This window comes from Hibiscus syriacus, unplaced genomic scaffold, assembly GCF_006381635.1.
Source record: "Hibiscus syriacus cultivar Baekdansim isolate YM2019G1 unplaced genomic scaffold, ASM638163v2 tig00110185_pilon, whole genome shotgun sequence".
Lineage (NCBI taxonomy): Eukaryota > Viridiplantae > Streptophyta > Magnoliopsida > Malvales > Malvaceae > Hibiscus > Hibiscus syriacus.
In genome coordinates, this window is record NW_024062616.1 from 1 (window position 1) to 16561 (window position 16561).

Sequence of the window (16561 nt, forward strand, 5' to 3'; positions counted from 1 at the left end):
TTAAAAATATACAGTTAAGTGACACTTGTGTATTGGTAATTTTGAAGAAACCTAAAAATATACAGTTAAGTGCTTTTCTCGGAAAACGTTTTGCTCCTAAAGAAATTTTTGTTAAAAATATGTGTTTAACGTTTTTTAAGTTATACTTTTAACTATTTATTGTTATATTTTTTTAAATATTTTAATAATAAAATATTATTTAAAAAACTTAATTTATTTATAAAAACCCAACCTTTTAATGAAATTATAAAAAATTCTAAAAAACTAAAATATCTCATTTCAATCTCCATTATCAATTGTCGTCGCCATTTCCGACCACCATTGTCGCCCAACACTTGAGTTTTAATCGAATTGCATGGTGGTTCGAATGATGGCGGCGATGTGACTTATGGACGTCGGAATCGATCGATATCAATGAAAAACAGTGACAATGTCTTAAAATCCGACGATATTTTAAATGATTCTTTACGGCAAATTGTGACACTTTACGATGAAAGATCAACAAAGGTTTGATCGGAAGTCGACACCGATGTCGATGAAGGTGGTGGTGACGGTCACAGATGGCCGGCCGACAGCCATGAAAAGGGAAAAGAGAAACGGGGATGTGAGTGGTTGTTTTGGTTTTTTTTAATAAATTATTAAATAAATTATATAAATTACCAAAACGTGACATGTGTCACTTAACGGTCATTACGTTCAAGTACCTAAAATTCTCCACTGAAATTGTCAACATCTATTTTTTAATAAAATTTTATTTAGACACTAAAATACTTTTCAAAATAAAGTTTATACATTTATTTTTATATTAAGGATAATATAAACCGCCCGTAGCGTTCACTAACCCAAAAAATAATGATTTTTTACATATACTTTGAATCCCACCTGAGAAGCTCGCGTTTTTATTCAACGGTTCAGGAAGGTCACAGGCATGACAAGCTTGTGAAGTTAGTATCCTTTATCGAGTCAATCGAATTAAAGAAAAGAAAATCAAACCGCTTTGTTTCGTAGTCCCTTTCTTTCTTCCCGATCTCGCAGATTCCATTTCCTTTTCCCTCGAGTTCTTCTCTTCATATTTTTATTTTCTCAGGAAAAAATCAACTAAAAGAAAATATAAATTTGTTGATCTGGATCCATGATTATGGGCGATTTTATCAGTATTCATCCATCAGAGCTTAAATTCCAATGTAAGTTCTGGCCTTCATTCTCTTTTTCCTGTTTTTGTTGTAAATTTTGGTATTAAACGAAAAGGGGAAAAAATAAAGGCAATGTAAATGAAACAAAGTAAAAATGTAAAATTTTAATCTGATCCTGGAAATCATAAAATAGGAAAACAATCAAGTGTGCCAGTTCTGGTTCATAGGAGAAAATAAATAAAAAGTATTAAGGTTTTATTTCTATTATTCTCATTTACGTTTTCTTTTCCGTTTGATTTTAATTAGTTCAAGGACTAACAAATAGAGTTTTGATTTTCTGATATGGAATTTCATAGTTGAATTGAGGAGGCAATGTTCATGTCATATGCAATTGACCAACAAGACTGGTAAATATGTTGCTTTCAAGGTAATTTCAATGTCCATCTAATTTTATCTGTGATTGGATTTGATATTGATACACTTATATCATACTATGTAAATTCTCTTTAATGCTATTCATAGGTTAAAACAACCAACCCTAAGAAATATTGCGTCCGTCCCAACTCTGGTATTGTTTTCCCTGGAGGTTCATGCAATGTCACTGGTAAGTATTGTGTAATTTATTGGTTTTTAACTTGTTTTTTGTTCATGCTTTTGATCTTTGTGGCAGCTAAATCATTGGCTTTTACTTGTGCTGTTCTTTTCTTTCTCTTGGATGGTATGACTTATTGACACGAGTTTTTTCTGGCAGTTACCATGCAAGCTCAAAAGGAGGCACCTCCTGAGCCATGCAGGGACAAGTTCCTCATCCAGAGTGTTATTGCTCCTGATGGTTCAACCAACAAAGACATAACCCCAGAAATGGTATGATGGCTATGCGGCTGTTGTTTGTTTGGTCTTATTGGTTTCTGCTTTGTGTTGCATGAGTTTGTAATTTGAATGCAGTTTAACAAAGAGGATGGTCGGGTCGTGAAGGAATTCAAAATGCGAGTCATCTACATTCCTGCTAATCCTCCCTCTCCTGTTCCTGAAGGCTCTGAAGAGGGGTCCCCTCCCAGAGCATCTTCACAAGAAAAAGGGAATCAAAATTTTGAAGAGGTATCTATCTTCCATTTTTTTCTGGGTGGCAAGAAACGTTGTCTTTTTTCTGAAGTTTATTTTCCCCCTTTTATCAAATACTACCGGAGAAGCTATTACTCACTAGTGATGTACTTTGTGCATCATTTGTTGCTCGACTTCATATGAAATTTAGGTATCAAGATCTTTAGAGGATACTAAAGAGAAGTCCTCAGAGGTAAGTCATCTCTCTGTTGCTTAGTTAATATTTCAAACTTTTTTTTTCAAAAGAGCATTTCATCTTAATACTAACTGTAGTGACATTTTCCCTGTTAGCACCTTACTGGTTGCCATCTTTAGTATGTAGGTTCCTTAAAATTTCCTGTTTTTCCAATCTCCTTGTTTTAGAATATGAAATATACATTTCAACTGTGGGCCTATTACTAATTTGTTTGTGCGAAACGCATGTTTTTCATAATCTAGTTATAGTCATAGACTCCTCTGGAATTTTCTTCCAAGGGTAGCTAAAGGAACTCCAGGTTATGTTCATGCTTAGTATGAATAATGATAATTTTCTTGCAAAAAGCTTAAGAAGGGTAGTATTAAAAGAATCTGTAATTGCTTGGAATTAAGGTTTTCTACCTGCTCTTAATTTGCTTCTTAAGGATAAATGATAGTTATGCTTTACCATAAAACTAATTCATGATTGATGCAATGTTGAGACATAGCAAGGTGTGAAATTGTACGTCATTAATGTTTTTATATACTTATGTATGAGATGTACCTAGAAAGGGAGGAGCATCCCTATGTAGGGATGGCACAAATTGTTTTTCATATAACAAAAACGTATATTGCCCCATTTGTTAAGATTTCTCTGTTTTGTATCTATCATGTTAGATATTATTTTAGAAGTGTTGTAGTCTTGTACTTGCCATTTTCTTATAACATTGGTTTTTAAATGTATGTTTATCTCTAGGCATGGTCTGCAATTTCGAAGTTGACAGATGAGAAAGCTTCTGCTTTGCAACAAAATCAGAGGCTCCGTCAAGAACTGGTATGAGCTTGTAGCAGCAAATATCTTTCTCTTGATTATCTTGTGCATAGGAGTGTTGATCCTTTTTCCATTTCATAGTCTCTTATGCATCATGTTCATCTTTTCTAAACATCTTATAATAGTATTAATTCCATTCATGCTGATTCGTCTTATTTCAACTCTAAAGTTAAAAGGGGGTGAAATTTAAATTGATAATTGGTTTGAGCAGAATTTCAATGTTGGCTTAGGCATGATGACTGCTTTGCGGTTATTTTATCTTGGTTACTGCAATCATGTTGGTGTTCTTTATGAAGTATTTCTTTGCACTACGCATTCTACTTCCTCCCATCGCCATAGTTGCCTGTTTAGTTCTCTTGTAAGCTCCATCTCTCCCCTCTTTTTTCCTCTGTAATCCCTTGATATGACATAACCATAGTTTTTGAATTGGTTCTGATTTACACTATAGAATCTTTTTATCAGTATTTTTTTATTCATGCTCATTATGGCTCCACCATAACATATTCCTTGTGCAGGAAACGATGAGAAAAGATATCAGCAAAAGTCATTCCGGTGGCTTCTCTCTAATGTTTGTGGTACTAATTGGTCTTCTTGGGGTCTTGATTGGTTATCTTGTTAAGAGCTTAGGAAGTCTCGGAACCGAATCGACTTGAATTAAAAGTTGTCGGAGCAAGCAGTAATTAATTGATGTTTTCAAAATGTTGTTTTTCATGACTTTTAGGTTCTTGCCTTTTAGTGTGTAAAAATTGTAGCCCTGATGAAATGTGTTAATCGTATTTAAATGATTGATAGTTCAAGATGAATTGATTGTGTGGGGATTAGATAGTCTCAAGCTTATGTAAACTAAGATATTGTTAATGAGTTTGCCTTTTTCCAAGTACTATGTTGGTTGGATTATAAAGTTGTATTTGGAGCCGGCACGAGGAAAGCAGATGATAGTGTGTTTCGAGCATTGCTACATTGATCTTGATTGGACCACCCCTCTGTTTCTGAATTGTTCCAGGCAAAACAGACCCATTAGCTTAGTTGACATCTAAATTTTGGCAGCTTGAAACTCTTGGGCTGACATTCAGTTGGGTGAGTTTTGTATGTTCCGTATGATATGTAGCTCAAGTCTGTAGCATCCATAATACAAATGTTATCAGCAAAAGAAAAGCAAATATGGATAATATGAGTTAAAGATTATCAACAAAGCAAATATTTGAATTCCATTACTTTCTGCTCCTAACACACTACTGATATAGAATATGTATTTTTTTAAATGAATATAACCACAGTAGTAAGCCTGCGGAGTTAGTGAATGGGCCTGATGTATCTTAGTTGATTCTAGCCGAAAAATGTCATCGACTGAATTTAATACATGGTTGGCAATGTAAGATAAGGCAGGCACTGCTTCTAAATAAGATCCACAAGGCTTTTTATATTGCTTTAGAATTTTTAATGCCAATCACACACACGTCCATAAAAAGCCTGAAATTCTAGCTTTCCATACCATTGATTCCTAGCTCTTCACAAGCACATCCATCTAAGATTCTCTCTATAAGACAAAGTGTTTTCCATTGCAGTGAAACCAGCGGTTATAAAGCAGCAGCCAGCTATAACCATGTTGATTAACATGTTATTGTCACGGGTCGTGATCTTTGGGTCCCGGACATTGGTGCAATTGTCTGCTAAAGAGGTTTTATGCAGAGTTGACCCACTTGGAGAATGTTGTGGATCTCGTTCACATTGGCCATGCAGAAAAGGAAAGAGGCATCAAATCCGAAGATGATCACATGAGCTCGGTAAATATGGCAAGAGACAACAATCAAGAAGATATTGTGGGAGAATCTTACAATATCTAGTGTGAACACCTATTCAAGGAAAGAATTCTACTAAGGGATATAATTAGATAGGATTGGGTTGGGTTTCCTTGATGTAGGGGATTTTGTATTAATTGGACAAATCTTATTCGTTGATATAAATCGATCTAGGCCATTGATTGAGAGGGAGCTCAACTATAAATAGAGAGCCTCCCCTCCTCATTTGTAATCATCCATTCATTCATTCCTCCATTCTCTTGAGAGAGAGTAAGAAAACTCTGAGGCATTTACTCTAGTCATGTATTCTTTGTTCTTTATTATCTTGGTGCTTTTGCCTCTTTTGGTGGCTAGGAGTAGCCACACTTATGTTTGCACTTCCACACCATAGTCCAACCTTGATGGCTTGGAGTAGCCACGTTGGTGCTAAAGCTTATGCATCCTAGGAGCCTTGAGGGCTTGGTTCTAAAAGCTTCCGCATCCTAGGAGCCTTGAGGGCTTGGTTCCAACTTTGGTGAGTTTGTATGCTCACTAGGCTTGGGTAAGGCTTATTTAATCGTAGAGAATACCTAGAAGTGTCAAGAAACGTCTAAGGTCACACGACCCAACAAACCTTAATTTGATATTACGACAGTTTAGGCTTGAAGGTTTTGAGGTCATTATTCTTTAGTTGTGCTTTGTAACATAAGGTTGTCCCGTACTCTGGATTGAATTTAGCTAGTTTGCATAGAATGTCTGCATCTACTTTTAGGAGACAAGATGCCCAGGTTTCAATGCAAGTCCTTTGCCTTGCCTCTGGCCCTAAGACAAAAACTCAACCCTAAGCTAGTTGTTGCAGTTTGAGTGATATTATAAATGTCACACGTGGTTTGCCTGGTGGTATACAGCTTTTTCTTCTTCTTAGTTTGATAAAATAACATTAATATATCATATTACTACTTTATTGGGATTTTGAACTACTCGGTTTTATGAGCAAAAGAAATTAAATCATGATGTTATATTTCCTTTGTTTTACGTATATACATGTAGCGATCAAAGTCACTACGTAGACTAAGTTTAATAGGAAGAGGAATGGAATGTTGCATTCATGCAATAAATGGTAGCATTTATAATGGTCCACTGATAAACTCAACAAGATTCAAACTTCAACTGTAGAAACTGATACCGTGATAATCAGCCGACCTCATTAGTTTATGAGAAAAGAGCACTACATCTTTAGTTTTTGAATTCCATCAATTTCTCACGCTTAGTTTTTGAATCATATATACCTAGAAACCGTGCTCATATCCTTCAGTTTGGATTTCGAGTGTTTTTGCCCCCTTCAACACCAGGGACCAACGTAACGTGGATGGTGTGTCATCAGCACGGATTTTCGTAAATGGCACACCACATAATTAAGGGATAGGATAGGATAGGTTGAAGACAAAGCTCCAAACTCTTGCTTGTCAAACCAGTTATGAAACATCATACAAATCGAAAGGGTGTAGGAGTTAAAATTATGGAACACGTTGTTCTGATACCCCATCTAACAAATATCGTAGGAGCAGAATAGGAAGGTAATCCAGCAAACATGAAGAGAGGATATTTGATATTGGGTTATCAACCTTATTTCACATCTTCTCAAGCTTATTTAAGAACACAATTCCCATCCTGTACGAATACTTGCGGTTTAATTTAAAAATTAGAAATAAAATCCTTATTCCTAATTTAATCCATTTAACTTGTGAGTCCTTAATGAAAAGTATGTGAAATGCCATCTGTTGAACAAACAATTAAACTTTAAACAGTTAATATTATGTTTTGGAGGTGTTTATACTATTCTAACATATGGTTCACACAAAGAACCACATAAGAGTTCATCAAAAGAAACTGAATAGTTTGAGGTTGGTGAAATTCAACCCATGTTTTAAGACATTTATTGGGCAATATGATACCACTTTCGACACAGTTGTGTGAATCACCTTCACCACAAAGGGCCCTCAATACCTTCTTTAAGGTCGGATGACAAAATCATGAACTAAATCGGAGCACAAAAATACCAAATGCGTGGATTCAACAGGCGGCCTTATATACAAATACTTCACATACTTCTACTCAGAAAATCATGCAACAGAATTCAATAAAATACACCGAAACCAAATGAAATACTATTAAAATAATTTCTCATTTTTTTTCTCTGCTCTACAGGAACATGCAGCAATTTCTCTGAAAGAACTGGAACTTTATTTTGGGGGAATAATAAAAGAAGCAATTAATGCAATAGTTCTGGAAGTTGGTTTTCCGTTTTCCCCCCAAAGACATAAAGAGAAAGATAATGCAAAAGGGACCATCAGCATGAAACCAGATTATCACTCCCGCGCAATCGTGCGCGACCTATTTGGACTAATGCAGGTTATAAAATAAAACTAAAATTAGTACACTGGTACTACTTAGTCATATATTGAGGAAGCAATTTGACTGCATTGTAGTCTATGGTGGAATACAAGTGAAGTGAATGCATCAATCTAGAAAACGAAGTTCAGATAAGCAAATAAGTAGATTATTGTTATTGCAAGCCCACACCAATATTTCTGGTTTATGAAAAGATAAGCAAATAAGTAGCTTATTGTTATTGTAATCTACGGTGTAATACTATTGCGTGATTAACAAAAGAAAAAATAATTGACAAGGTATATGAAAAGATAAGCGAAACGCAAATACATGAAGCATATATATGATCCTTGATCAGTGTACATTAAATCTGGGGAGGTGGGGGTGTTTGTAACTCATTTTCATCCATCAATCTATGTTGTATGTTATGTCTTTGCTGAAATGATGAACATTTAAGCCCTAATATATATAACTTCCGAGTGCTCAATCTCTATAGTTTGCAATGCAAGTATCTATCTTGCATTGCTCTTTCCCCGAAGAAGAAAATGAAAAAAAAAACATGGATTGTTGTTAATCTCAGTTGTGAGAAGGAGGATGAGTCTTTGGTGGTGAGTAATCGAGGTTAAAACCAGGATGTTTTTCGCCATGTTTTCTATGAGGCACCAGCCAAGAAACTGAAACAACAGCCTTACTTGTTCCTATTGCACCATATGTTTTCTCTTTCTGATTTTCAACTGTCCTAGACATGACCTCAGCATCTTCCAGCTTTTGTATACCATCATTATTCTGCAAATAGATAAGTAAACTTAAATATCTAAATGTAAGAAGCAGTTCAAGCATGCACAATATGGTTATATATAATGATGACAAACCTTGGTCGATACGCGAAGTTCATTTTCATCCTTATTCTCATTGTGAACTGCAGCAAGGCGACGAGCAGTACATGCATGCAGAGACAGACAGAAAAGGAAAACAAGGAAACAATAAGTGATTGACATGATGAGGGCTAAGTTGTTTGCAGTGTAGTATAGGTAATGGTATTTGTAGTAAGAGAATTAAATGAGGGTAGATTAAAGGGATCTCTTAGAACATGCAGATGGTATGGGTTGTTTCCCTTATGTCCTTACTCCGATCAATAAGACACAGATGGAAGCACCAGGGAAAAGGAGGAACGACACAGAGAGCTTTATTTGGAAAATTTAATGTGTGGATTCAGAAGGAATGTCCATACGAAAGTCTCATGTTAAATAAAGGTAAACTGAGAAATAATGAAGACAAAAGAAATTCAAAGAAAGCTAACGCGGCGCCTAACTAGCTTATCTAGGTAATCGAGTCTTCCGAGGCTGAATTAAGCAATGTCCCTCGTGTTGTACTTCATTTTGCCTTTGCCGACCATTTGGTCTCGAAATACTTAAAACTGAATTATTATAATGCTTAAAATATAGAAAAGTGGGAAAGCCTTTTTAGATCGAAGTCGACAACAAGCTTCTTCAAGAATGGTGCTTTTTTTAGTGATGGAAATGTGTTCTATTCTATAGAAATTCAAAAATCATTATGAAACTTGCGTATTCCTACCTTCTAAAAGAAAAGAAATTGATATTTAAATTCAAAAAAATACGAAATTTGATTTGTTTACATTCTTTAGGGACCGTAGATTAGTGAGAATTAGGAATAGAAATTGTAGCATTTAGTTATCTGCCTTCATTTCGTTCCCTAGGAATCAAATCTTAGATGATAGCGTTAAAATCTAAGAATGCATCGTCCAAATCAGTAACTACAGATGAAAAGGCATTAGATTGAGCTGAGTGTTGACTGGTTCATTGTTGAACTTGAAGCATTTGCAATTAGTAGGTGGATCCAAAAACACATTTTGCAGTGGAAATACAAGTAGGACCGACCGTATATAGGTAGAATAGAAGAAAAGAGACAAGGATACGTGGACCACCGGTTCCTTTGTTCATGTTGTGAAACACAAAAGGGGTCCCCCCATAACCGTCAAAACTGGCTCTAGCGACACCTTTCACCCATGCATGTGATCTTTGAATTGCTATACTCCATGGCTGTGGAAAACCTTCATTCGTTTTTATTATCAAAGTAAACCGGTGGCCATCCGACGTGGTGGTGTAGTTGGTTATCACGTCAGTCTAAAACAGTGAAGGTCTCCGGTTCAGGACATTTTTGTCCTTTTAAGGTTTCCTGGTCATGCTGAGAATCCCTGGGATAAAACTCTTTCATATTTCATGTTGAGAATACAAAAGCAACTAAATTAAATAAAGTTAAAAGTATGTGTGTATCTCGTAAATATAAATGAGTGGAGATAAAAATTCTCCTGCAGAGTTTTGTTTGTATGGCCTTAGGAGTTGAAGCTTGGCGATCTTCATGGGTGGATGTTTTATGTTTGTTGGGTTTAGAAGGGAGCGAGTGCTGGACAGGCTCGGATGGGGATTCGAGCTATGTGGGCGTCGACAAATCACCTCCAATCCATATGTCTTGTAAAAGTCGAGCATTCTCGGTTGCTTCACGCCCCCTTGTCTCCACGCCAATTTTACCTCATCACTTTTTCTCATTTCGCCTCATATTCCAATTTCCAACTTCTAGTTGCTATTGCAGACTTTAAAAAAAATCTATACCAACACATATTCAAGATAAGCACACTCAATTTTTTAAAAGTTTTTTCATGTATTATTTGAAAAATTGTATACACTCCATATCATATTCAAAATATGTGTTGAATTCGGATATGTTCATCAACCATGAATTAATACTTTAGAAGAAAAAAAACTGGAAAATTCCAAAATAAATGCAATATTGTAGGTACAAGAAAATAGTATTCATGGGTTTGCAAATTAACATTAGATTAGCAATGGGTTTGAGCCCTTGATAGAAATGACCATCCAGCTCAGTTGGTAGAGCACAAGGTTTTTAACCTTGAGGTCGTGGGATTGAGTCCCACAGAGGGCATTTTCATAATTCGGAGGTCTCTTACGAAAGCTGCTCTCAACCTGGTGTTGGGGGTAGCCTACTATCTTACCTCCCCCTTATCCATATATATGGGAAAAAGGGACAGCCATTGTTTTTGAGCCCTTGATAATGGGCTATAGTAAAATAGGACACTGTTTGTATGAAACAAATGGAGAAATTGATTTGGGCTAAAAAGTTAACATGAAAGAAAACAAAGGCTGACTAGGCCATGTCGAAAATAGGAATGCACATGGGCTTGCAGTGTGAAGAAAACTAAAAAAGGTGTCCATATTTAGGGTTTTCCTTTCTTTTAACAGCAGATGAGCTAAATGACAAACAAAAGTAAATGGTAGGAGTTAAAATCACAGCGGCCAGCTTTGCCAAGTTTTATTTGTTCAAGTTTCTTTTGATCATATGGACATGAGAGGAGGCAGGACAATGTTTGTGGTAAAAGAAGAAGCAGATATATCTCTTTATTTGCACCCCTTTCAAAGTTATAGCAAGTTGAGAAATCTGAAAGAGCCATGTACATGTACTCCAGTGTAGAAATTATTACTTTTCCCCCAGATTCTCTGTGTGTCTTATCCACCACAGCTTCCATTAAATCTGTCGGACAAATTCTATCTCAAATCCAAATATTACTTGTAAATTAACGAGTTTCTCATCATTCCCACTAAAATTATGTTGGTTTATCCTACAATGCTCAAAGTCATCACAATATTTAATCACGCTAGTATTTGCAACTTAATTAATATTTGGTGCCAGGGCAGCGGTTTCGTGTAAGGTAACAGACATTATATTTAATGAAAATATTGTTATCTTCGTTGCCGCCCTTCACCGACTCCATTGCTCAAAACAGCAAATGACAAACTCTAATTGTCTATTTGGTTGCAAAAACGTTGACTAACATAAATATTTTTTAAGTTTCAATACATATATAATAGTAAAAGAATCAAAATAAAGTTTAGAAGGTAACAATGCATGAACTTGTTAGGGTTTCATGATGAACTGAACTCGATCGGATATTTGTGTTTTTGTGTTAAAAGTGCTTAGAATTGATTGATCCCATGGAAACCAGCCATGTTCAACTAAACTGTGTATCCATGTGGACCAATGAATCAACTTAAGATGAAGCAAATGGTAGTGTCTTGGTAAAGCCGCTCCCACGTCGTGATTCATGCTCGTGTATGTTTAGCTTTGTAAGGGTGGCTTGAGTTGGGAGAAAAGAACTTCTTCACCCAACCAACAATGATATAAAATGCGGACAAGGATAACAAACGGTGTGTTCTTTTCTTGATAATGTCTCTTAATATGCATTACAAATATTAAAAAAAAAAGGAAAAGGAAGCTTTGCGTTGGGTCACTTTTACACTTCATAAGAGAGAGAGAGAGAGATGTTAAGAATCACATGGGGGAGGGTGATAAATTAAGCCATCTCCCTCGCGTGTCCAATTCATGCTAAGCCTAAGCATGTCTCACCTCCCCTCGCATTAATTCCCAATTTTTCCAGACAGATATACAACCCAAAATGGCTAAATTTACGAGATAATATGTTGGAATTATTTATTTCACGAGATAACGTTCTCCCAAGATTAATTGCTGAAGTAGGGCGAATTGCACAGTGTTGGCCGTAGGTCGCTATGCCTTCCGGGCGACCTACGACGTGGCAGCTTCAGACGTCCCATGCACGACCCAACCCATAGGTTGCCATGCACTCCCAGCGACCTCCTAGGTCGCCATGCACTCCGGGCGACCAAGGATGTCGCCATGCACGCTCGGCGACCAAGGAGGTCGCCATGCACGCCCGGCGACCTTGTCTCCTTGCATGGCCATGTGATATTTTTGCACGTTCCGCTCTATGGATGCAACGCATGCATGATGGAGCAGAGGGTTAAAGCTTGGTCGTCGGGCAGGAATCTCCCAGCTATGACATGCAGGGCGTGCAAGGGTTAAAAGCTTGGTCGCCGGGCATGCATGGCGACCTCCTTGGTCGCCCGGAGTGCATGGCGACCTATGGGTTGGGTTGTGCATGTCCCATGCACACGATCATTCACTCGTCGGAAGCTGCCACGTCGTAGGTCGCCCGGAAGGCATGGCGACCTACGGCCAACACTGTACAATTCGCCCTACTTCAACAATTAATCTTGGGAGAACGTTATCTCGTGAAATAAATAATTCCAACACATTATCTCGTAGATTTAGCCACCCAATCCACCTTCCTGTAATGCCCCTTCATTTTCCATTATTAAATTCCCCCACTTGAATTTTGTACTTCATTACCCTTTCGAGTACATTTAAACAAAAGCTCCCCGTTTTCGCATCAAGTTTAGTTATACCCATTTTTAATGGATCCTAGAGGACAAAAATGTGAAATTTGATGATGAAATCACATGAAGAAAAGGATATGTTTTACCATGTCTTTTTTTTTTTTTCATTTTCATGATTGTGAGTCATAGGAAAGTAAGGGAATATGATAGATAGAAAACGACATTAATTGTATTTCTATTAAGACTCTTAATGATTACATTAAACTCTAATTATATTTAAATTTGCCTTGAATTTAATTTTTCCAATAAATAAATTTATATAAATTTTGTCTCAATATGAATTATTTCGAGTCTTTTATGGTTAATACACGTATTATACTAAATGAGGTCGAAAACTACATGCATGGTTGTTGTTTCATGGTTTTCTTTTACTTTGTAGAATGTATGGCACGCAATGAAATGTAAACAATAATTATTCTTTGCTTCTCAATCGCTATGGATGAATGAAGTTGGAAGACCTAAGATCATATCTCTTTACCTGGAAAAAGAATAGTAAGTACAATTGTTGCTCCACCACAAATAAATAATTATTTTTCCAATTATTATACACGTTTTGCTTTCTATATCAATTATTTGTTGTTTTGGTTTCGTCATGTTACTCTTTAGATATAATTTTGGTTTTAAATAATTGATCGATTGCTTAATTGGGTCTGCTAGCCTTTCAGTCAATTCTTTTTTTTTTTCAAATATGTTTGAAGAAAAATAATAAATATTAATTATAAATTAATTTAAGATACGAAATTTAAAGGCTTATAAGTAGCATGAACCAACTGATATCAGTGATTAAAAGATGATTATGATCTCTAGAGGTATCAGATTTGAACATTAATGATAATCTTTACTACATATACTACCACTTGTAAACACCCTATATTAAACAAAAAAAAACTTACAGTAAAAAAATAAAATTTAATATCTTAAATAAAAGATTAGATTAATTAAATAATAAAAAATTAATGTATCTATTTTATATTAATCAGTATATCTAAATATAAAATGTTCACACAACTTTAGTTGTCCACCGAACAGCATTTAATTATCTTAAGAAAAAAGGAACTCAAAATCTTTTTTTAAACCTTTTATTTTAAAATGAATTTTCTCTCAGGCGAGAGGAGGAAAAGATTTTCAAAAGATTGAGGGTAAATCAACATTTTTGTATATGAAATTAGATTTAAAGTTTAATTTGGTATCTATATTTTTTGTACAATTAGATATTTAAATTTGGTTTCAATATTTAATTTAATTTAATTTTTTATCCAATTAAACAACTGAGTTTATTTTTTTTATTCAACTTGGTATAATCATGACTCATTGGTTCAGATTTATAAAAAAAAACCTCATAAGTACCAATATTAATTTAAAAGCCTATTCATATATAACTAAAAATTCTATATTAAATTAAATCTTAAAATCACATTAACGTACATACTTGAACCAAAATTTAGATATCAAATTAAACTTTAATGTTAAATTGACATATTAAAATATATCCTAAAATGAATCTAAGAATAATTTTAATAGAAATTTTAAAATCAAATAGTTTATTGGTTTAATTCAATATAGATGAGTTTAAACATGTTTAATACACGTATGAATCAAGCAACTTCAATAATTAAATATATTATCGTTATTTTAAAAAAATTTAGGTTCGAACACTACATATGTAAAAATGTTCGAATGTTCATTATATAATGATTGAAAACTTTTTAAACATATATTACCTCATAATCATTTAAGATTAATAAAAAAAATGTGTTCACACACAAAAGATAAATAACTATGAGGCTTGATTTCCCAAGAAAGAAACATCTTTAATCTTTTAAACAAATTTTACGAGAAATAAAAGAAAACGATATGTCATGCAAACATGCCAGACTCAGCCGATTGGTCCACGAGTCGAACTTAAAAGGACTTAGCAAATTCAAATACTTTTCCTATTTAATAATCCAGTAAATAAAATAAAATTAATTTAGTCACTAAAAATTTGGATTGTGAAATGATTTTAGCAATAAATTTTAAAACATTTTGATTTTAACACTAAAATTTAATTTATATATTTTTTAATAATACAATATGGTTACAAAATATTTTTTTATTTAGAATTAATATATTAATGTTCAAATTTAGAATTTCTAAAGAAAATAATACCCCTTTCTACCACTAAGGCTACTTGATTATATTTTAATATATTAGATCGTTAAACTGTTAATGATATAATAATGTGACCATTTCTTTATCATTTTATGTAGAAAATCTTCAATTCCTTTGGCTCTCATTATTGATCAATTGTATTTGTTGTCTATCACTCGTCGTTATTTACGACAAAAATAATATCAAAATGTTTGTATCTTTCCTCTTATTGAATTAATTTTCATAAGTGTCACCCAAGATCAACGAAAATTCTTCTAAATGCTCGATGTTTTGATCTCATATGAAGATCGTTCAATGATACTAGATTATCGGTATATTATTTATATTCTAAAAAATATTTCTCACAATTTGAATTTTAGAATAAATATACAAAACTTATCAATTTTGAGAAAGCCAAAATATCAAAATAAGTGATAAAAGACAATAATATAATTAAGGTGGTTGCCAAAGAAATCATAAAAGGATCGTTCTCAAATATGACTAAAATGAATAATTTTTTTAACATACCGAGTTAATTATAATGTAGTATTTATTAAAAAAATTAATCAATTGACAATACGTACATGGTAGATGTAGTTGTTTAAACCAAAAATTTCTTAAAAAAATGATATTCTCTTTTACTATCAATATTACTTAATAAATTTAAAAAATATTAATTTTAACGAAGTTTCTCATCGATTTTTTTTAAAGGATCGTTTTCAATTATGGCTAAAACGATTAAAAATATTAATTTTTTAATATTTTGAACTGATTATAAGGTAGTAATTATTCAAAATTTTCTTAATCAATTGACAATACATGCATAATATATGTAATTGTTTAAACTCAAAACTTATAGCAAAAATGATATTTTCTTTTACTATCAATTTCACTTAATAGTTTAAAAAATATTAATTTTGACGAAGAAGACAATACAAGAAAAAATAATCATTTAAACTTTTATTAAACTTTTGTATTAACACCGAACTTAATAAATGTTATTCATGATTCTAATAATAAGCAACTTGATTTCGTTTAAGTAAAATTTTAGGTTCGAGTCATTGTATATAAAAAATCTTTACGGAGACTCATAGACCCGAGAGGCTGTTCTAAGTCACAGCCACACAAGTAAAATATCTCAACCTTTGTCGATATTTTGAGAAAAAAACTCACCCTAAAAAAAAGCCAACTCTCATAATCTCGAGTCGTCAGATTCAGTTTCGAAAAACAAGCCGAACAGTATCTGTTGGGTTGAAATTCCGGAACTGCCTTCCTACACTTCCCAAAATCTTAGGACAAGGGAAGGGTATCTTAAGGATTTGAATAAATAACTTCTGACCCACTTCACCTCTGGTCTCTCCGAAAGCTAAAATATTATAAACAACAATTCGACGTGCCTATAATAATCAAAGCAAAAAGCAGAGTGAAAACCATAATTTACAAACCATTACAAAACAATTGGGTAAACTACAATGTTAGTCACCAAACTTTAGGTGTTATACTAAATTTAACATTAAACTTTAAAGTGTTTTAATGTAAGCAATAAACTTTAGTTTTAGGTTTAATTAAAGTATTATACTGCCAAATCGTTAATGAGGTGATTAGATGATTTTTTTGGGTAAGAAGTTATCAACTTTTTCGATCATCATTTTGAATAATTATCATCCATCATGTCCCCATTAGTGATATATTTGGTATTAAAATATGTGTATTTTATTCATATTTCATTTGAAT

The 16561-nt window shown here is 33.9% G+C and overlaps 1 protein-coding gene across 1 annotated transcript; it reads left to right on the forward strand.

Moving 5' to 3' along the window:
* Positions 1-978: 978 nt before the first annotated feature.
* On the forward strand, positions 979-4038 carry LOC120217145 (vesicle-associated protein 1-3-like). Its single transcript, XM_039214351.1, has 8 exons — positions 979-1184; positions 1490-1560; positions 1656-1737; positions 1885-1997; positions 2079-2231; positions 2386-2427; positions 3166-3243; positions 3756-4038. The coding sequence occupies exons 1-8, from the start codon at positions 1133-1135 to the stop codon at positions 3891-3893; spliced, it is 729 nt and encodes a 242-aa protein (XP_039070282.1). The 5' UTR covers positions 979-1132; the 3' UTR covers positions 3894-4038.
* Positions 4039-16561: the final 12523 nt, after the last annotated feature.